The sequence below is a fragment of the Ascidia mentula genome, chromosome 6 (genome assembly GCF_947561715.1).
Source record: "Ascidia mentula chromosome 6, kaAscMent1.1, whole genome shotgun sequence".
Classification (NCBI taxonomy): domain Eukaryota; kingdom Metazoa; phylum Chordata; class Ascidiacea; order Phlebobranchia; family Ascidiidae; genus Ascidia; species Ascidia mentula.
The window spans coordinates 2,907,674-2,929,123 of NC_138571.1; the positions used below are offsets into that span (position 1 = coordinate 2,907,674).

General features: G+C 35.0%; 2 protein-coding genes across 3 annotated transcripts; both read left to right on the forward strand.

Moving 5' to 3' along the window:
• Nucleotides 1-3,720: 3,720 nt before the first annotated feature.
• LOC145906208 (NACHT, LRR and PYD domains-containing protein 14-like) lies at nt 3,721-11,014 on the forward strand. Of its 2 annotated transcripts, none has more exons than XM_082993630.1 (11): nt 3,721-3,843; nt 4,035-4,139; nt 4,422-4,454; nt 5,355-7,117; nt 7,528-7,695; nt 7,757-7,909; nt 8,145-8,306; nt 8,659-8,820; nt 9,299-9,460; nt 10,029-10,190; nt 10,608-11,014. In XM_082993630.1, exons 4-11 carry the CDS (start codon nt 5,576-5,578, stop codon nt 10,638-10,640), a joined length of 2,544 nt encoding a protein of 847 aa, XP_082849756.1. In that variant the 5' UTR covers nt 3,721-3,843; nt 4,035-4,139; nt 4,422-4,454; nt 5,355-5,575; the 3' UTR covers nt 10,641-11,014. The 2 variants fall into 2 exon arrangements, with proteins under 2 accessions (XP_082849756.1, XP_082849755.1); XM_082993629.1 differs by having other exon boundaries at nt 10,621-11,014.
• A 1,209-nt stretch (nt 11,015-12,223) lies between these two features.
• On the forward strand, nt 12,224-15,166 carry LOC145906209 (uncharacterized). The gene is made up of 3 exons (XM_082993632.1): nt 12,224-12,693; nt 13,185-13,374; nt 14,201-15,166. Exons 1-3 carry the CDS (start codon nt 12,415-12,417, stop codon nt 14,320-14,322), a joined length of 591 nt encoding a protein of 196 aa, XP_082849758.1. The 5' UTR covers nt 12,224-12,414; the 3' UTR covers nt 14,323-15,166.
• Nucleotides 15,167-21,450: the final 6,284 nt, after the last annotated feature.

A 21,450-nucleotide genomic window follows, 5' to 3' on the forward strand; every position in this document is an offset into this window, starting at 1 on the left:
ATTATTTTCTTGGGCAATGTAGGTACAGTTTTTATCTAGTAAACATTTTGTTAATTGGTTTGTTGTCATTAGGGATCTTTGTTGCAATAAACTAAGTTTCAAGGAGCAGTTTCACTTAAGAAGAGCCGAAGGTCACCTCAGTATTTTCGTTGAACGAGAGATTTTCGATTGGCACTTTCTGCAGATTCTTGGACATGTCTTACAAACGAAAAAATGAAGGCATTGCGAATAATTCTGAACCTCCCTTACAAAAAGTTCGTTCAGGTACGAATATAATTTGTTATTTTAACATATTGTTGGTTTAAATTTAGACTATTTTATTAATTGTGCAGAAACAAAGAATATGTTAGCTTTTTGAAGTTAAGATAATTACATAATTTGCAAAGTTATATTTTCACTTTTATTTTTGCTTCATGTTTAGTTCTTTAAACTATGATTTGTGGAGTTTATGTTTAGTTTATCTGTGATAACACAAAACCTAACTATGACTCCAAAAGGACTCCAACACTGCGCAATTAGTAATTACTTGTATTAAAATTAGTAAAGCATTCGAATACTCACAATAAAAGAAGAAATTTCAATGAGGCAGTTCGAGTAAATCCAATGATGTGTAATGAGACAGCACAAATGTTCAATGTTACGTTTCCGCAACTGTCTGGCTTTACAACCCAATTGGTCAATTATATAGACTCAATTTCAGGCGTGTTGACCGGGTAAAAATGTCATAAAACAGACGTGGATAACAAAGAATCGTAAAGCTTAGGTTTGTGAAAAATTCCAGTGTTACGAAGCTGACCAAGATTAATTTATCTCACGTGCAAGAGCGGGCTTATCAGAATAATAACGCACGAGTATTGTGACGAGTATTGTTACAGAGTGACGTGCGTTAATGAATGAATGTTGGTTAAACAATTAAAAGCGATAAAATACAATTTTAACTACATATTATCTTCCCCCGTTTGAAAGAGCTTTCTTGCAAAAAAAGTTTGTGACCGTTAGGAATCCGTGTTGCTCTTCACCATTTATCTTCATGAAGGTCTTCGATGATGAGGAAACATTGTCTGTTGGCTCAAACTCATTCGGATATAAACAAACAATCGTTTATGTGTATTCGACCAAGTCACCGCTGTGACTTCGCGTGATTGGTCGATTGTATGTAACTGCGTACATGGCATGGTTTGCCAATTCTTGAAGCCGTCGTGAATTTGTGTTTGACGTCGCGCGTATGAATTTTCATTTGTTTGTTGATTCGTTGGTCTCCTGGACGATGAAAGGTGGTCAACGGGCATTGGTATGGTGTTGATTGATTGAAGGTCTGTCTTTGTTGGCGTCTCCAGCGAATAGCAAGGTATGATGATTGAATAGTGTTGTGTTCAGTGCACTCTGGATGACGTAATAGCTTGCGTTGGTGTCTTGAGATCAGCGTCATGACGCCGTTACGTTGTTGTCTTGTAGTGTTTTGTGTCGTCATTTCTTGGCTTTGTTGATATGGTTTGTTGTTTGTGGTGCTGTGCTTGACGTCATGCGCGCTTGGTGCTGTGTTGTAGCTTGCCGTGGCGCGAACTGAGGTGTGGCGTTGTTTCCTGGGGCGGTGTGTAGAATCGCTGGTGACGTTTTAATGCGTTTCGTGATGACGTAGACGTTGGGTTGTTGAAGAAGATGCGTGGAAACGTATGGATGTGTCTCGTTTTGACGTTGAGATCACTTCTCATTAACGTAATTGCGCGATCAACGTTGTCGATGGCTCGTGTCTACGCGTTTCACAAAAGTTGAATGTTGTACATCGAATAAGGAACTATATCTTCAGCTTTTTATCTCTCGATGCGGCCAAACGGGGGTGAATGTGACGTCATATCTGTGCAAAAACTTACAAAGCGGTACCAGTACAAAACAAAAGCGTTGAAATTGAAAAAAAGTAAGGGCAGAACTGTATGGCCTTCAAAAAGTATTTGGCTCATAATTCCCTCGTAAGCAGTCATCAGAAAAAAAACTTTCGCCTCTCATAAACAGTGAGCAACAGCAGGTGGTTTACGCACGAGGCTTATCCCCTCGTAAAAAACATGCATACGCTGCAAGAAAACGTCTTTAAGAGCAGACGGGGATTTAATTTTGTTGCACTGAGAGCAAAAAATATGTTTCGTTCTCCTACAGCAACAAACGTCATAAAAACCATAAATGGTTAGTATTACGTAACCACTAAGGGCTAGGCGTTTGTTTGAAAAAGTAAAAACAAAAACAATATGCGCATTACCAGGTAATTTTCGATAATAATCCGACATTTGTAGGAAAGTCTTGAAATATCCTTGATGCTTACAATGGCAGATAAAAATTAATTGCGTTTAATAATCCATGACTGTTGACAGTGAAATTGTATAGTCCAACAGCATTCCATTGGTGTGGCTGTAAAGTTCTTGAAAGTGGAAACCACCTGCCCCTCACGGCAGACTTTGCCTGTTCTCATTCTTGCCTGTTGGATTCTGGTTCAACACAGTTTTTGCCGATAAATGTTGCTACAAAGCGAGTCGCAAGCTTTTCTTTTGCACAACCACTACAGATAATCTTTTTAAAGACCATTTTGGACGAGTGATTAACCGGGCTAATTTAAATGTCACCCATTCCTTTTCAATTAAAAATGATTTTTATAGTTTTCATAGTAATCAGTCGGGTTTGAGTAAGTAATCGTTGGATTTAGCATAGCATCTCCGACTGAATTGATTCAACTATGATTTCATTCGATAGTGGGATGGTATAAGGTTGTTTGTGCAAAAGAAAAGCTTGCGACTCGCTTTGTAGCAACATTTATCGGCGAAAGTACGTGACGCCCATACATATGGCTTGGCGGTTTAAAAAAGCGGCGGGCGACGGTCGGGTTTGAGTAAGTAATCGTTGGATTTAGCATAGCATCTCCGACTGAATGGATTCAACTATGATTTCATTCGATAGTGGGATGGTATAAGGTTGTTTGTGCAAAAGAAAAGCTTGCGACTCGCTTTGTAGCAACATTTATCGGCGAAAGTACGTGACGCCCATACATAAGGCTTGGCGGTTTAAAAAAGCGGCGGGCGACGGTCGGGTTTGAGTAAGTAATCGTTGGATTTAGCATAGCATCTCCGACTGAATGGATTCAACTTTGATTTCATTCGATAGTGGGATGGTATAAGGTTGTTTGTGCAAAAGAAAAGTTTGCGATTCGCTTTGTAGCAACATTTATCGGCGAAAGTATGCACCAGAGCACCCCTAAACCGTGTTTACAGTGGGGGGTGTAGGGTTGAAGTGTATTGGGCTCGTACAGCGGCAGCTTAATGTGTTTTTAGACATGTTTCATATTTTTGGAAAGCTTGATTTTTGATATTTTGTATGGTTGTAAATTGAAACTTGGGCCATGACGATAAAAAAAGTTATTAAGGAAAAATCGATATTTTTTCATGTTTCAAAAATATAAATTCATTTTTCTGCACTAGCCCCAGCGAATTTTTCAAAAGTTTTGATATCGTTTGAAAGGGTTTAGCGCGTAGAATGTTATGCTTTAAAATTTAGGGAAGTGAATCTTGTTTTCGCGACTAATGTCATAATACGCATATGATATTAATAACCGAATATGAATACATTTTTTTAATAATTTTGGTATCATTGGAAAGATCAGCCTATGATCTGTATCGTGTGAAAAAATCATGCCGCTACCTCGTAAGTTGGCCGAGTAACGCGCGTTCAAACTTTTGTTAACTGGCGATTTTTTTTTGTCAACTAACATCTCTCTGGTGTGCGAGAGCGGCTTATCAGAATAATAACGCACGAGAATCTCGACAAGGCGAATTAAAGAGTGACGTGCGTTAAAGAACGAACGTGGGTTAAACAAACAAAAGCGATAACATACAATTTTCATTTTTTCCTACAGGTGCAACACAACAATGTATTAGAATTTGAGTTTCTTTTCTGCCAAGAATTTTGGGTCATAGATTCTAATTTTTTTTGTAAACATGCAAGTTATACTGACAATGGTTTCATTTAATAAGATTTTGCTTTTTTAACAACAGATGCATCTCAGAATATAGATGCCCAATCATCTCACATTTGTAGTGGAAGTGTGGTTGGGGTTGGAGGCGATGTTTACCAAACATATAATTATAACTTACCTGCAGGTTAGTGTGTTATTATACTGGTTTCAAAGAAGGCATGCAAAACATTTCTCTTATAACATTTTACGATGTAGCGACATGCTTAGTATAACATTGTCATTGTTGAACTGACTGTCCTTGATCTAAAGTCTGCAGCTTTAAAGAAAAATAAGACAAAATTGTATGGATGTGATTGGTGTAAAACTAAGTAATGAATTTTATGAGCAGTAAATATATATTTCTTGTTGTTTCGCATGTAATTTATATTTTTGGATATATGTTGTTTCTTACTGCAACTTTTTTCAGATGGAAGTTCATCAAAGACCTCAAATCTAAATGGTAAGCAAAGAGTTATAAAGCACAAAAATGTGACCATAGTCCATAATAATGTTTTGGTGTAATAACTACATTTTCAATGATTATAATCAATTTTACCTGAAAAACTTTTAAAAGAACTAAAAGCTATTTGTCTTGGGGTATCTTTTTTGAACTGTGCACCAAAATTTTTTTTTTTAATAATTTTTTTGTATGTGCGTTTTAGCGTTTTCAAAAATAATAATTCAAAGTTTAGCCCATGAATTTCATACATTGTCATCAAAATAATTTTTCCATTAACATCATATTGATTTGTCTTTTGGTCCCTTTAATGCAGGAATTAACATTAAAATGAATGAAATAAAACAAATATACTGTTATAGTAAAAGAGTCGTTGGGACCCAACAGATCAACATTAACTTAAAAGTATCAATGTCTCAGCTGTCTGTAGCTCAAACGTTGAATAGTTTTCATTTATTGTCACACCAGATCACAGTCAACCAGAAATTGACATTACTTAATGTATGGAATACATGTTAGCATTGATTTTAAGTGAAATATCCAACTAAATATTTGCAAAATATATCATAAGCTAAATTAAATGGTTTAATGGGTTCTGATTGTACTTTCCATGAAAAAAATTAAAACGTAATGTTGAATTACAAAAATATGTGAAGTTAACCTTATCTGAAATCGCATGTGGAAGTTAACCCTTCAATATTGTTCTCACTAAGTAAACATCGCACTTCACAGATTCATTCATAACAATCCCCAGTTACATGTAGCAAGATGTTGTATTTAAATGAACTACAGACAAGGTCACTGATTTGAGCTGTTATGTGTTTTAACCTATTGGAGCAGTCGGTCTGTCTGCAGCTCACCAAAACATTTATTGGTTTTATTGCTAATGTCACATGTTTGTAGTTGAGGATATCAAGAAAGAATTACGAAACCATGCTGAGAAGGAATCTTCCCTAAAATGTGGTCAAGAGTATGGGAGGATTGTGGATCCAGTTGAACTTGTCCTTGCTAAATATTCTGGGGGGTCAAATCCTGATGAAACAGATCCAAAAAAACGTCGAGAACGGTTGGCTAGCTTAATAGATCAAGGAAATGGACTCAAAGGTGACATTACAGTGGAAAACATGTTTGATAAGGCAAAACTTGAAGCACAAGAAAAACTTAAACACAAAGAAATTAGTGAAGCAGATGTTGATAAATACAGCAAATCAATTGCAGTTGTTGGTGTAGTTGGTGTTGGCAAAAGTACTTTGACACAAATTCTTCTGAAGCATATATTAGACAAAAAATGTTTGAAAAATGCTTCTTTTATATTCTACATAAAGATATGTAACATCGATTTTGAACGGAAAACGGATTTGTACAACTTTCTTTTTTTCCCCCTTATTGCAAATGTAAGTCTGTCTTTAGGAAAAAAAGCAATAGGAGAGTTGATTAAGTTTATCCTAAAAGATCGGAACACAGCAGTGCTTATAGATGGGCTGGATGAAGCTGGTACTAAAAATTTAAAACAAAACTACAAACCAATTTCGCCTCTTCTCAAATACAAACCTGTGGCTTTTATATTTAATATTTTAAATGGAACTCTTCTACCCCATGCTTACAAGCTGGTTACTTCCAGAAAGACAGAATTTATGGATGCCCATCCAAAATACCGACCAGAGTTTGTTGTTGAAATCTTAGGTCTTAGCTCAAATGCTCAGAAAGAACTAACTAAGCGTGTTTGTGGCAAACAACATGAAGAAGTTCAAGCCATGCTACATGATAACTGTACACTGTTAGAAAACTGTGGTGTGCCTGTGAAAATGCTGATAATCCTTCATTACTTGCTGCAAAGAATTAAGTCAGGAAATAAATGTGCAAAACCAATTACGATTACCAGCATATATGTTGACATGCTAAACACATACACCCTAACAAAACATTGTACTTCCCCTTTCAATGTAGATGTTTTAGAACAGCTTGCTGGTTTGGCTTGGAAAGGATTTCATGACAAGAAAACAATGTTTTCTGAAAGTGATTTGGAGAAGTTTAAAATTCCGTTGAGGGATCAACAGTCATTTGTTGATACTAATGTTGAAATGCATCCAATAATGGGGATTTTTACACAAAACAAAACAAGTTTCTTTGTGCATCGCTCATGGCAAGAACTGTTGGTTGCACTCAGGCTTATTCTCTTCATGAATTTGGATGAGATGGAAATGGAGTTAAAAGATGCTGAGGTATTGGGGGAATGGGAAAATGTTCTCACATTCTGTTTTGGTCTCTGCAATGATCAAATTTTTAAAGAGGCCAAGAAACTGACCCAATTTGAACAAAATCAAAAACAGGAAACGATTTCGGGAAAGCAAAGCATTTTGTCTGATGTTGTTGTAAACATAGCAAAACATCTCGAGAATGTGCCAGACCTTCCAAACTTGGCAGACTGGTTTCATCTTTTTGGATGTTTAAATGAACTAGACAACAAGGTCATCATGAGTAAGGTCAAACCATATTTACGTCCTGAATATAACATGAAAGGATTAACTTTCTCCTCGGATGTGAGAAATTTCCGCACAGTTTTTGAACATTGTGATATATTTCCATGTTTCTTCTGTGTGAAATTTCCTGTTGTTGGAAATGTCTTCGAAAGTTTTGTAGAATTTGTGAAAGACTATAAGATTGAGGTTAGTTGAGGTTATCAGTTAAACTATTGATGCAAAGATACTTCACTTGTTGACTGCACAAATCTCACTTTTGCATATGTTACATATCTGTGATTAACATTGCTTAGTCGCAAGAGTGTATATTTTCTAATGAGCTGAATGTCACCCGAATATGCAGTGATATTAACTCATAAATGTTCAGCCCAGAGGTTGGCAACCCCTGACATGCTAAGTACCAGTTAAAATTTACATTGTGTATTTTCCCTAAAGAAGCTTGCGGTTTGAATGAAGTCAAAGTGGAGAGTGAAAGAGCCACATGGGGTTCCCAGAGTCATGGGTTGTCGACCTCTGGTATAGCCAGTGTGATTTACTGTTCCATATGCATTGTTGTCGTCAGCATTTGTTCCAGCATTAAACTTTTTCCATCGTAGATTGATGACCTAAACTTAGAGAAGTGGAATGACGAACAAGCAAAACATCTGGCCAAGTGCATTCCATTAACAGAATCACTTACATTGTCTTCAAACCATCCCAAACAATCATGTTCAGAAACATGGAATTGCATTAAGGACTCGCTAAAAAATGGATGTCCACATAAGGTTTAAACTTTTTTTTATTAACGAGTGTTTGTTAATTCTGTAGTCATTTGTTTTATTTCAGCTTAAAGTCCTGTATCTGGATGGATTTAATATAAGCAATGATGATCTTCTTTTGGATGAAATTCCTAGTTACTTTGAAGAACTTCAAATTGCTAGTTGTAATGTAACTAAAGTGGACAATCTTGCCACTGCTTTGGCCAAACTAGAGAAACCAGTAAGTCTTATTACGTTTCTGTGGTGATTCCTAAATGTTAACACATTTTATGTAGTATTTGCACTTGCAAAACTTGCATATTAATGCCAGATATCAACTTACTTTATAAATTAAAGCCAATGCAAAGCACACTGCCATGCTACATTTTGACAGCAGGCTATGGGTATAACTGCCTTTAATTAAATTCACCTAAAATATCTTTGTTGCCCATAGGCCCAATTTTGTTTACTTTTAGATGAAAGCATTTTCTCTGCAAACAAACAACATCGGAAACTCTGGAGCAGAAAAAATTGGAAAATGTTTGAAGAATGTACAGAAACTGGACTTGGACACATGTGGAATCACTTCAGAAGGAATTCCGTATTTGTCTTCAGCTTTGCTCGAACTACCAGATCCAGTAAGGTTTTGCAATAATGTAACTTGTATTCAACCAAACTACTTATGAGAAAATTAGGCTACCTCTACAATATGTTGCTGGTTGAGATGGAAAGGACACTGACATGTTTATTTAGTTTTATTTGAAGTTTTGCAAACTCAGATATAAACAAACCTGATTACAACCTTTCATTTAATCTTGAAGCTTTAGTTTGAGAACAGTAACTTTTCTTATTAATTAGGATCATTACAGCATGTTGTGTTGATAATTATCAAACAAAAGTTCACTCTTGCAAATTTAGCTTGAAAACATTAATAGTTATTTAAAGCATACATAGTTATTTTATGCTGCATTTATACTAAATATTTTTTAGATGGAATCCCTGGAATTGTTTGGAAATAACATTGGGAACTCTGGTGCAAAAGAAATAGCAAAATGTTTGAACAAAGTACAGAGACTAATCTTGGGTGATTGTGGAATAACATCAGAAGGAATTCCACATCTGTCTTCAGCTTTGCTTGAACTACCAGAACCAGTAAGGTTTCAGTTCTGTTTTAGTTCACTGCTATATTCTGTAAAATACAGGTTTACCAGTGGGATTTGCTAATTCTGAGAACATTACTTTGGTATCACTTTCCCAATAAATTAATTGTTGAACTATCACCTTTCATGAATGATATGAATGGGTTTCATGCACTCTGACTCAGAATACTTTCAAGTTCAAACTTTTTGCATCAGAGTGCAGATATTATTGATTACAATATAGAAGGACACTGATAAGTTTATCTAGTTTTGTTTAAAGTTTGACAGAATGCTAACACTGAAATGAACAAAACTTGAAGCTTTAGTTTGATAACAGTAACTTTTCTCATTAATAATGATGTTTACAGCATGTTGTGCTGATAATTATTGAACAAAATTTTATAAATGCAAATTTGGCTCAAAACGTCAATAGTTATTTTAAGCATACATAGTTATTTTATGCTGCTTTCATATTAATTTTTTTTTTTTAGATGAAAGAACTTTATCTGAATAGAAATAACATTGGTAACTCTGGTGCAAAAGAAATAGCAAAATGTTTGAACAAAGTACAGGACCTTAACTTGGGTTATTGTGGAATAACATCAGAAGGAATTCCACATCTGTCTTCAGCTTTGCTCGAACTACCAGAACCAGTAAGGTTTCAGTTCTGTTTTAGTTCACTACTATATTCTGTAAAATACCGGCTTACCAGCTGCACTTGTTACTTATAAGAACATTACTTTAGGGTTCCATTATTCATAGGTTTTAAACAATCCAACTTTTATTAATGATATAAATGGGTTTCATGCACTTTGACTCTGATTCAAAATACTAAATTTGTATCAGAGTCAACATGTTATTGGTTACAAGAGAAAAGGGACAAAGATATGTTTACATAGTTTTGTTTGAAGTTTGACAGGATGCTAACACTGATATGAACAAAACTGGTCACAACATTAATTTTTATCCTGAATCTTTAGTTTGGTAACAACAATGTGTTGCTGATTGCATGCACATATCTGTTCACTGCTTGGTTTGTGTTTATTATGACATTGCTCTTTACACATTTAAAAAACTAAATAACTAAATAAAAAAATGTCTTTTGATTGCTTATCATTTTGTATTTGATGCAAAATTTAACTTAAGGTTTTTGACGACAGTTTGTTATTTGTTAGTTTACCCTGAAGTTGACCTTTAAATACTTAATAACAATGTTTTTAGATTGAGCAGGTCATTTTATCTGGAAACCCTATTGGTGATAATGGCTGCAAGAAACTGTCAAAAAGTTTGGCTAAAGTGAAGAGCCTCATTTTGTTAAGATGTGAAATTACTTCGATTGGGTTAAAAGCATTGGCGAAAGGATTGTCAAAGTTGGAATATCCAGTAAGTTACTATAAGTGGAGTCGAATATCAGTCTGTTAGATGGTGACTTGACTGAATTGTATGGCTGGTTGCTGAAGTTTATTTTTGTGTTTGGAGGTTACTTTGTGTTTACAAATACTAAAATTCAACATTCAAGAATTTTACAACTAAGCTTGAATTTTCAGCATTTTGCGACAGACAAATGAAGAAATTTACAGCTTTACATCATGCTAGCAGTGCTAATTACCTATAATTCAAAACAAATTTAACTGATTACATGTTTACTATTAACGCCATAAGTTTACTATTACCATAAGTTCATAGTTTGCCAATCATGCCAGATTAACCACTGCATACAGTTGTGTGTTTTCTACCTGCAAATATGTTGGTCTTTGTTGCAGTTCTAATACTGCAAGGTTTATGTTTAATTACATCAAGATTTTTTTGTTAGATGGAATTCCTAAACATTAAAAACAACGTGACGGAGGAAGAAGCTGAAAACATTTTCGGGCAAGTTCGAGAAAAAGTACAAGAGTGGCGTGGTTTGTTTTAATGGGTCGACGCTGATTAACAACACTGTCTGTATAACTCTAATGTGCTGTCTAACTCTAATGTGCTGTCTAACTCTAATGTGCTGTATAACTCTAATGTGCTGTATAACTCTAATGTGCTGTATAACTCTAATGCGCTGTATAACTGTAATGTGCTGTATAACTCTAATGTGCTGTATAACTCTTATGCGCTGTATAACTCTTATGTGCTGTATAACTCTAATGTGCTGTCTAACTCTAATGTGCTGTCAAACTCTAATGTGCTGTATAACTCTAATGGGCTGTATAACTCTAATGTGCTGTCAAACTCTAATGTGCTGTATAACTCTAATGTGCTGTATAACTCTAATGTGCTGTATAACTCTTATGTGCTGTATAACTCTAATGTGCTGTCTAACTCTAATGTGCTGTATAACTCTTATGTGCTGTATAACTCTAATGTGCTGTATAACTCTTATGTGCTGTATAACTCTAATGTGCTGTATAACTCTAATGTGCTGTATAACTCTTATGTGCTGTATAACTCTAATGTGCTGTATAACTCTTATGCGCTGTCTAACTCTTATGTGCTGTATAACTCTAATGTGCTGTATAACTCTAATGTGCTGTATAACTCTTATGCGCTGTATAACTCTAATGTGCTGTATAACTCTTATGCGCTGTCTAACTCTTATGTGCTGTATAACTCTAATGTGCTGTATAACTCTAATGTGCTGTATAACTCTTATGTGCTGTATAACTCTAATGTGCTGTATAACTCTTATGCGCTGTCTAACTCTTATGTGCTGTACAACTCTTATGTGCTGTATAACTCTTATGTGCTGTATAACTGTTATGTGCTGTATAACTCTAATGTGCTGTATAACTCTAATGTGCTGTATAACTCCCCCACGTGCTGTATAACTCTTATGTGCTGTATAACTGTTATGTGCTGTATAACTCCTATGTGCTGTATAACTGTTATGTGCTGTATAACTCTTATGTGCTGTATAACTCTAATGTGCTGTATAACTCCTATGTGCTGTATAACTCTTATGTGCTGTATAACTCTTATGTGCTGTATAACTCTAATGTGCTGTATAACTCTTATGTGCTGTGTAACTCTTATGTGATGTATAACTATTATGTGCTGTATAACTCTAAAAGTGCTGTATTTGTTAATGTATATATTAAACTGGTCGTTTGACTTTAGGTTAGAGAGTAGACTTTTTATCAGGAGTCAGATATACGGTAGTGTTGTTATTTTGTGTAGACGTTTTAAATAACGCCTTACTTAAAATTTGGTGACCCCGACGTGATATTTAAATGGACATTTTAACCTTCTGATTTAACGTGTTTTTACTTGCTTTAATTATGTTTCAAAAGGCTTCTGGTGTAATTCCCCAATTTATAAAAAGTGCGATCAAATTCAAAGGGGTTGGAAAGTCAGATCAGTTGACCACGCCAGGTAATTTCGATGCTGTATCTCACGCAGCTACTCAGGCAGACATGAGTTCGAGTAACAGCGATGATGTTGATGATTTGCAAGGTAACGATTTGTTCGGTTGCGGTTTAAATGCTACAGGCTGTGCCACGCCGCATTGTTAAAGGCGATTATTCGACCGATCACTGCAAATCCCCAATCCTCATATTCTACAGCTCAGCCTCGTTTAAGTTATTTTGCATTCCATGGAATTAATGACCAGGTCGCATCCATGTTTTTGCCTCGGGGGCAGCCACCGTTTTCAACGCCTTGTTATCCTGGTGTGTCCGCATCGCATTCCCCCCCTAGCCGAACTGCACCTTTCACACCTATGGCAGCGAAAGTAAAATTGCCCTCAATGTGGCAAGATGCTGTAAAGTTGTGGTTAGCGACTGTTGAAGGTATTTTTCAGAACCATCAAATAACATCTGACGACGAGAAATTCAACTTAACCATTTCTTCCCTCAATCAAGAACAAGCTCAACGGGTTGGTCACGTCATTCTGGGTAAGGTTAGTCGTTGCTCTTATGGTGATTTAAAACAGGCGCTTTAGAAGGCATTTGATAGTAACCCCATTACTGAAGTGCATGAATTATTTCACGATCTTGAGCTGGAAAATAAGCGTCCAAGTGTACTTTTAAATCGCATGAAAGTTCTCTTGGGCAATTACCAAGATTTAAGTCAATATGCGGAAAAATTATTAAAAAAGTTGTTTTATGACAGATCAATATAATATTGGGGCCTGACTATGGTTTGTCAGTTGATTTATTGGATGAAAAAACTGATTACATAATGTTTATTAGCGAACCAGGTAAGTTTCAGTCACACCAAGTAGTTAATAAACAGCATCTTCCACATAATGTCTCGGATCCCAAAAACATTTTTGCCAGCACTCAAATGGTAATAAATGATAACATAGAGAGGCGTCAAAGGGAAATGACCGAAGAGTTACAGGCGTTAAAATCGGCTCAAACTGTAACTTCTGCAACTCCCCGATTTCAGGCACCAAGAGGGCAAAATGGCGGATATCATAGGTCTTTGCCGCACGCAACAACGATTTCCGACCACCACAGCGCCGAGAATTTACTGCTCGACCACGCCCGAGACAAACAAACTTTAATGGCGGACGGGACTTCCAACGACCGCGCTTCTCACAGGCGCCACCTTCCGACTTGTGTTATTATCACAGCAGGTATTGGTCGCATGCATATAATTGCATTCCGCCATTTTCTTTCAATCATCAGAAAAACGGGAAGCGTCCCCCTCATTAAGGGTGAATAATGTCAGGGGCGTCGAAAAACATTCTAGCATTTTCACCATTTTTGATAAAAATCACAAACTTAATTTTCTTCTAGATACTGGCAGTGCTTTAAGTCTTATTCCCCGCAACTTAGCGCGTGAATTTAATCCTAGTTTAACTGAAAAAATTAAATGCACGCTGGGTAACGAATTTCAATCTTATGGGGAAATATTATCGTAAACTTACCTAAATGATGTAAACGAACAAAATATTGTGGGGTAAATTCAAGATTCTATACCGCATATGCGCAACATGTCAAATTGCGCAACTAGTATTCAGAAACATAGTACTTAAGGCGACGCAAAAGTCTTTTTCTCCTGTAAATTGACACATTCTCTCTAGATGTCTTTGCGCCCTTGTACGAGGTCCTAACGAGATGTGCTCGGAAAATCATTTTCCGTTCCTCGCTCGTAAACTCCTCGTTAAAATCAATTTTAATGAGCTCGGTTGTTTAACGAACGTTGAACTTCTCATCATGCCGCCCCAGGTTACTGTTAGCATAAATTGCGTTTAGTTGCTAACTTTTCTTCACTTGTGCCTTCAAACAATTATTTTTATGCAACTTTTTGAAACTTGCTGATCTTTTGGAAATACTTGAGGAATTAAATTATTTCTCTTTGTGGAATTTGTTGTCCAAAAAACAGCTTGGAATTAATTGAATATCCTCATGGTAGTTTTATTAATTTTAAACCAATATGATGTTTGTTGTTATTTTCAGATGGAGAGTTTGGATGTTGGTTGGAATGTAAAAAAAGAGGAGACAAAATAAACTTTTCTGAAGGTGAGAGACAAGGTCATGGATTGGGGAAGTCTTTTCAAGTAATCACCAGCACCCAATAACAATGTGTGAATATCCAACATACACAGTTTTTGAGTGGAACTTCTTCACTTTGACAATGTTTAAACCGGACATCAACGTAATCTTAACTTCGACCACGTGTTTTCGTTCAGCTGTTGTTTCTACTTTCTGTGTGGAATTTTAGTGTCTTTTGTATTCCACAGTTTTCTCGCACTGTTTGTTTGCATGGATCACATCTTAAACGCCTGTATATGACGCATGTAAATACTTCCTTTTGACGTCGTCAGTGATAAAGTCATGTGACCAGTTTAAGCCAATCACATTTAGCTGACAACACTTGAAAGCTACCATTTTTCCAACCCATTATGTACTGTTGCTTATACAGCATTAAGGTGTTGTGCATTACTACCGAGTATTACTGATCATATAACGAACCAGAGGGATGTTAGTTGACAAAAAAAATCGCCAGTTAACAAAAGTTTGAACGCGCGTTACTCGGCCACTTTACGAGGTAGCGACATGATATTTGTACACGATATTTTTAAAAAACACATTCATATTCGGTTATGAATATGATTTGCGTATTATGACATAAGTTGCAAAAACAAGATTCGCTGGCAAAAATTTTGACGAGTGTGTGTCAGAACAGGCTGTCGGTTAATCAACAACTGCTAGTCGGCACTCGGTGCCTGTATACCATGCTGTGAACCGCAGGCCAATTAAATATCCACAGTGTTTACCTTCGTGTTCAACATTAACTGGTAACTCTCAATAAAGCTTGTTTGTTTTTTTCATTGTTAATTCGAACTTTTGACCCATGACAATACTCCAAGCTATTATTATTTGTCCTTATATATTATCCTCAGGTTTTCTGTCCTTGTTGTTATCGCAGCGCTTGAATAAAATGTCACTTGCTTCATTGCAACAAAACCAATGCTGTTTGTCACGCAAAACGTTTAAAGAATACGTGACAAGTTATATTAACGTTATATTAATAAAAAATATTTTCTGATAACATGCCTAGGAAACTTAACCATTCTTTGTTCGAGTATGTCTACAGATTACTATTGCAACAGTTCTACAATCTCCATTGAACTACAGCGCACACTAGAATGCTACGGTACGTTCGAACGATATATCGATACGATTGTTTCGTGAAGACATTCGGAACGATTAAAACGGTTGGGAAAGAATATCACACGAATCACATGAATACAAAACCGTTGCTATCGCTACACTTTGAAATAAAACTCGCTTGACAAGACGCTACCTAAGAATGCTTTTACCCACAACCCAATGGAGAGAGATTTCGAAAAATGACAAACTGGCCATGCAACCTTAGTCCATAATTCAAACGTTTTCATGTAACGTAAAATTACGCTGCACCCATGACGCATGTACATCAGCTGACAACCACTAACAAAACCTTTTCTGAACCTGGGGGCTCCTGCATCGAACTTTATTATTCATTGTTATTTTTTGTTACATTTTGTACCAAACTTTAATTACGTCGCGTACATGCGCATATGGTATTCTGGCTTAATCGTGATATAAGGTATGTTATATATGTGCAAAAAAGCCATGATGTTGGAGAGCTGCAGACAGGGTGTGTACACGCACTGTTTCGACCTGTAAGATCTCATCAGTGTAGCTGTTAACGTGCACTGTGCTAGCTTTTACACTAGCGGGCACACTTATTTCCACTTTGTGGTACCTTCCGGTCAACGTCGATCCGTTGGGTACCCTATACTGAGTACCAAACAACAGAGACGAACCCCTGTGGAGCGCACTATGGCCAAACGGATCTGCTTGGTAACCCATAGTGCTAAGGCAAAATCACCAATGTAATATATGTGCAAAAATGCATTGTCAAAGATTCATTCAGATCAGATCACTCAACTCGATGCCATTCTGACTTTTTTCGAATGATGGTCTTCCCTATTGGACTGAAGTTCTTGAATGCATTGACAGTTTTGTTGTTGGAAGTTGTAACATAGATAGTTTTGAAAATTTTGCTTCTAAAAAAAATCGATGCCATTCTGACTATTTCGATACCGAACGTTTAAAATGATAACTCAACTCTTGGTAAGCCTGTTCAACACACAGTGAAGCATAAGATTATTACTAAAGGCTACCCTGTCAGTTGTCGTCCTAGACGCCTGTCTCCGGAACTGCTTAAGGTTGTACATGAACGTTTAAAATGATAACTCAACTCTGTATAGTACTAAAAAAAGCAGTAGCTTTTTTGTACAGGATCAGCCTGGCTTTTGATCAGGAATATATATTTCGCCCCAAGGGCATCTTCAGTTCCTTGCAGTAAACACGATACAAGCTTTTAAGACGTTTTAATGTTTTTAATACTATTAGGAAAGTTATACAGTGATCGCTAGGCCTGCATCTGCAGTTTTGGGTAGATCCCATTATTTCAATTTCTGAAGTCAACTCTGTATTTGCTGTTTTCATGTCTGTCAAGTTTTGCCATCTTAATAAAAGATTGTTTATTCTTGTGATGTAACAAGTGAGTCACAGAAATTTAACTACACTCTCTCTTGTCTGAATGAGGAAAAATCTCAAAGGTAGGACATGTAATATCGTACAGGGACACTGAAAGAACTTATGCTGCGCTTTAAAGAGGCTTTGTTGAAATTTTATGATAAGGATGAAATCAGTCACTTAAAACGAATTTTTAAACAGGACATCTTTGCATGGAAAAAAAGCCCTGAAAAAGAAGTTTCAACTGTTTGTTGAAAAAAAGTTTCAACTATTTGTTGAAAACAAGTTTCAACTATTTGTTGAAAGCAAGTTTCAACTGTTTGTTGAAAGCAAGTTTCAACTGTTTGTTGAAAGCAAGTTTCAACTATTTGTTGAAAACAAGTTTCAACTATTTGTTGAAAACAAGTTTCAACTATTTGTTGAAAACAAGTTTCAACTATTTGTTGAAAACAAGTTTCAACTATTTGTTGAAAGCAAGTTTCAACTATTTGTTGAAAGCAAGTTTCAACTGTTTGTTGAAAGCAAGTTTCAACTGTTTGTTGAAAGCAAGTTTCAACTGTTTGTTGAAAGCAAGTTTCAACTATTTGTTGAAAGCAAGTTTCAACTATTTGTTGAAAGCAAGTTTCAACTATTTGTTGAAAACAAGTTTCAACTATTTGTTGAAAACAAGTTTCAACTATTTGTTGAAAGCAAGTTTCAACTATTTGTTGAAAGCAAGTTTCAACTATTTGTTGAAAGCAAGTTTCAACTATTTGTTGAAAGCAAGTTTCAACTGTTTGTTGAAAGCAAGTTTCAACTATTTGTTGAAAGCAAGTTTCAACTGTTTGTTGAAACCAAGTTTCAACTGTTTGTTGAAAGCAAGTTTCAACTATTTGTTGAAAGCAAGTTTCAACTGTTTGTTGAAAGCAAGTTTCAACTATTTGTTGAAAGCAAGTTTCAACTGTTTGTTGAAAGCAAGTTTCAACTATTTGTTGAAAGCAAGTTTCAACTATTTGTTGAAAGCAAGTTTCAACTGTTTGTTGAAAGCAAGTTTCAACTATTTGTTGAAAGCAAGTTTCAACTATTTGTTGAAAGCAAGTTTCAACTGTTTGTTGAAAGCAAGTTTCAACTATTTGTTGAAAGCAAGTTTCAACTATTTGTTGAAAGCAAGTTCAACTATTTGTTGAAAGCAAGTTTCAACTATTTGTTGAAAACAAGTTTCAACTGTTTGTTGAAAGCAAGTTTCAACTATTTGTTGAAAGCAAGTTTCAACTGTTTGTTGAAAACAAGTTTCAACTATTTGTTGAAAGCAAGTTTCAACTGTTTGTTGAAAACAAGTTTCAACTATTTGTTGAAAGCAAATTTCAACTGTTTGTTGAAAACAAGTTTCAACTGTTTGTTGAAAGCAAGTTTCAACTGTTTGTTGAAAGCAAGTTTCAACTGTTTGTTGAAAGCAAGTTTCAACTGTTTGTTGAAAGCAAGTTTCAACTGTTTGTTGAAAGCAAGTTTCAACTTTTTGTTGAAAGCAAGTTTCAACTGTTTGTTGAAAGCAAGTTTCAACTATTTGTTGAAAGCAAGTTTCAACTGTTTGTTGAAAGCAAGTTTCAACTATTTGTTGAAAGCAAGTTTCAACTGTTTGTTGAAAGCAAGTTTCAACTGTTTGTTGAAAGCAAGTTTCAACTATTTGTTGAAAGCAAGTTTCAACTATTTGTTGAAAGCAAGTTTCAACTGTTTGTTGAAAGCAAGTTTCAACTATTTGTTGAAAGCAAGTTTCAACTATTTGTTGAAAGCAAGTTTCAACTGTTTGTTGAAAGCAAGTTTCAACTATTTGTTGAAAGCAAGTTTCAACTATTTGTTGAAAGCATGTTTCAACTGTTTGTTGAAAACAAGTTTCAACTATTTGTTGAAAGCATGTTTCAACTGTTTGTTGAAAGCAAGTTTCAACTATTTGTTGAAAGCATGTTTCAACTGTTTGTTGAAAACAAGTTTCAACTATTTGTTGAAAGCATGTTTCAACTGTTTGTTGAAAGCAAGTTTCAACTATTTGTTGAAAACAAGTTTCAACTGTTTGTTGAAAGCAAGTTTCAACTATTTGTTGAAAGCAAGTTTCAACTGTTTGTTGAAAGCAAGTTTCAACTGTTTGTTGAAAGCAAGTTTCAACTTTTTGTTAAAAGCAAGTTTCAACTGTTTGTTGAAAGCAAGTTTCAACTGTTTGTTGAAAGCAAGTTTCAACTGTTTGTTGAAAGCAAGTTTCAACTGTTTGTTGAAAACAAGTTTCAACTGTTTGTTGAAAGCAAGTTTCAACTGTTTGTTGAAAGCAAGTTTCAACTATTTGTTGAAAGCAAGTTTCAACTGTTTGTTGAAAGCAAGTTTCAACTATTTGTTGAAAGCAAGTTTCAACTGTTTGTTGAAAGCAAGTTTCAACTGTTTGTTGAAAACAAGTTTCAACTGTTTGTTGAAAACAAGTTTCAACTGTTTGTTGAAAACAAGTTTCAACTGTTTGTTGAAAGCAAGTTTCAACTATTTGTTGAAAGCAAGTTTCAACTATTTGTTGAAAGCAAGTTTCAACTATTTGTTGAAAGCAAGTTTCAACTGTTTGTTGAAAGCAAGTTTCAACTGTTTGTTGAAAGCAAGTTTCAACTGTTTGTTGAAAGCAAGTTTCAACTGTTTGTTGAAAGCAAGTTTCAACTGTTTGTTGAAAGCAAGTTTCAACTGTTTGTTGAAAACAAGTTTCAACTATTTGTTGAAAGCAAGTTTCAACTATTTGTTGAAAGCAAGTTTCAACTATTTGTTGAAAGCAAGTTTCAACTATTTGTTGAAAGCAAGTTTCAACTATTTGTTGAAAGCAAGTTTCAACTATTTGTTGAAAGCAAGTTTCAACTGTTTGTTGAAAGCAAGTTTCAACTGTTTGTTGAAAACAAGTTTCAACTGTTTGTTGAAAACAAGTTTCAACTGTTTGTTGAAAGCAAGTTTCAACTGTTTGTTGAAAGCAAGTTTCAACTATTTGTTGAAAGCAAGTTTCAACTATTTGTTGAAAGCAAGTTTCAACTATTTGTTGAAAGCAAGTTTCAACTATTTGTTGAAAGCAAGTTTCAACTATTTGTTGAAAGCAAGTTTCAACTATTTGTTGAAAGCAAGTTTCAACTATTTGTTGAAAGCAAGTTTCAACTGTTTGTTGAAAGCAAGTTTCAACTATTTGTTGAAAGCAAGTTTCAACTGTTTGTTGAAAGCAAGTTTCAACTATTTGTTGAAAGCAAGTTTCAACTATTTGTTGAAAGCAAGTTTCAACTGTTTGTTGAAAGCAAGTTTCAACTATTTGTTGAAAGCAAGTTTCAACTATTTGTTGAAAGCAAGTTTCAACTGTTTGTTGAAAGCAAGTTTCAACTATTTGTTGAAAGCAAGTTTCAACTATTTGTTGAAAGCAAGTTCAACTATTTGTTGAAAGCAAGTTTCAACTATTTGTTGAAAACAAGTTTCAACTGTTTGTTGAAAGCAAGTTTCAACTATTTGTTGAAAGCAAGTTTCAACTGTTTGTTGAAAACAAGTTTCAACTATTTGTTGAAAGCAAGTTTCAACTGTTTGTTGAAAACAAGTTTCAACTATTTGTTGAAAGCAAATTTCAACTGTTTGTTGAAAACAAGTTTCAACTGTTTGTTGAAAGCAAGTTTCAACTGTTTGTTGAAAGCAAGTTTCAACTGTTTGTTGAAAGCAAGTTTCAACTGTTTGTTGAAAGCAAGTTTCAACTGTTTGTTGAAAGCAAGTTTCAACTTTTTGTTGAAAGCAAGTTTCAACTGTTTGTTGAAAGCAAGTTTCAACTATTTGTTGAAAGCAAGTTTCAACTGTTTGTTGAAAGCAAGTTTCAACTATTTGTTGAAAGCAAGTTTCAACTGTTTGTTGAAAGCAAGTTTCAACTGTTTGTTGAAAGCAAGTTTCAACTATTTGTTGAAAGCAAGTTTCAACTATTTGTTGAAAGCAAGTTTCAACTGTTTGTTGAAAGCAAGTTTCAACTATTTGTTGAAAGCAAGTTTCAACTATTTGTTGAAAGCAAGTTTCAACTGTTTGTTGAAAGCAAGTTTCAACTATTTGTTGAAAGCAAGTTTCAACTATTTGTTGAAAGCATGTTTCAACTGTTTGTTGAAAACAAGTTTCAACTATTTGTTGAAAGCATGTTTCAACTGTTTGTTGAAAGCAAGTTTCAACTATTTGTTGAAAGCATGTTTCAACTGTTTGTTGAAAACAAGTTTCAACTATTTGTTGAAAGCATGTTTCAACTGTTTGTTGAAAGCAAGTTTCAACTATTTGTTGAAAACAAGTTTCAACTGTTTGTTGAAAGCAAGTTTCAACTATTTGTTGAAAGCAAGTTTCAACTGTTTGTTGAAAGCAAGTTTCAACTGTTTGTTGAAAGCAAGTTTCAACTTTTTGTTAAAAGCAAGTTTCAACTGTTTGTTGAAAGCAAGTTTCAACTGTTTGTTGAAAGCAAGTTTCAACTGTTTGTTGAAAGCAAGTTTCAACTGTTTGTTGAAAACAAGTTTCAACTGTTTGTTGAAAGCAAGTTTCAACTGTTTGTTGAAAGCAAGTTTCAACTATTTGTTGAAAGCAAGTTTCAACTGTTTGTTGAAAGCAAGTTTCAACTATTTGTTGAAAGCAAGTTTCAACTGTTTGTTGAAAGCAAGTTTCAACTATTTGTTGAAAGCAAG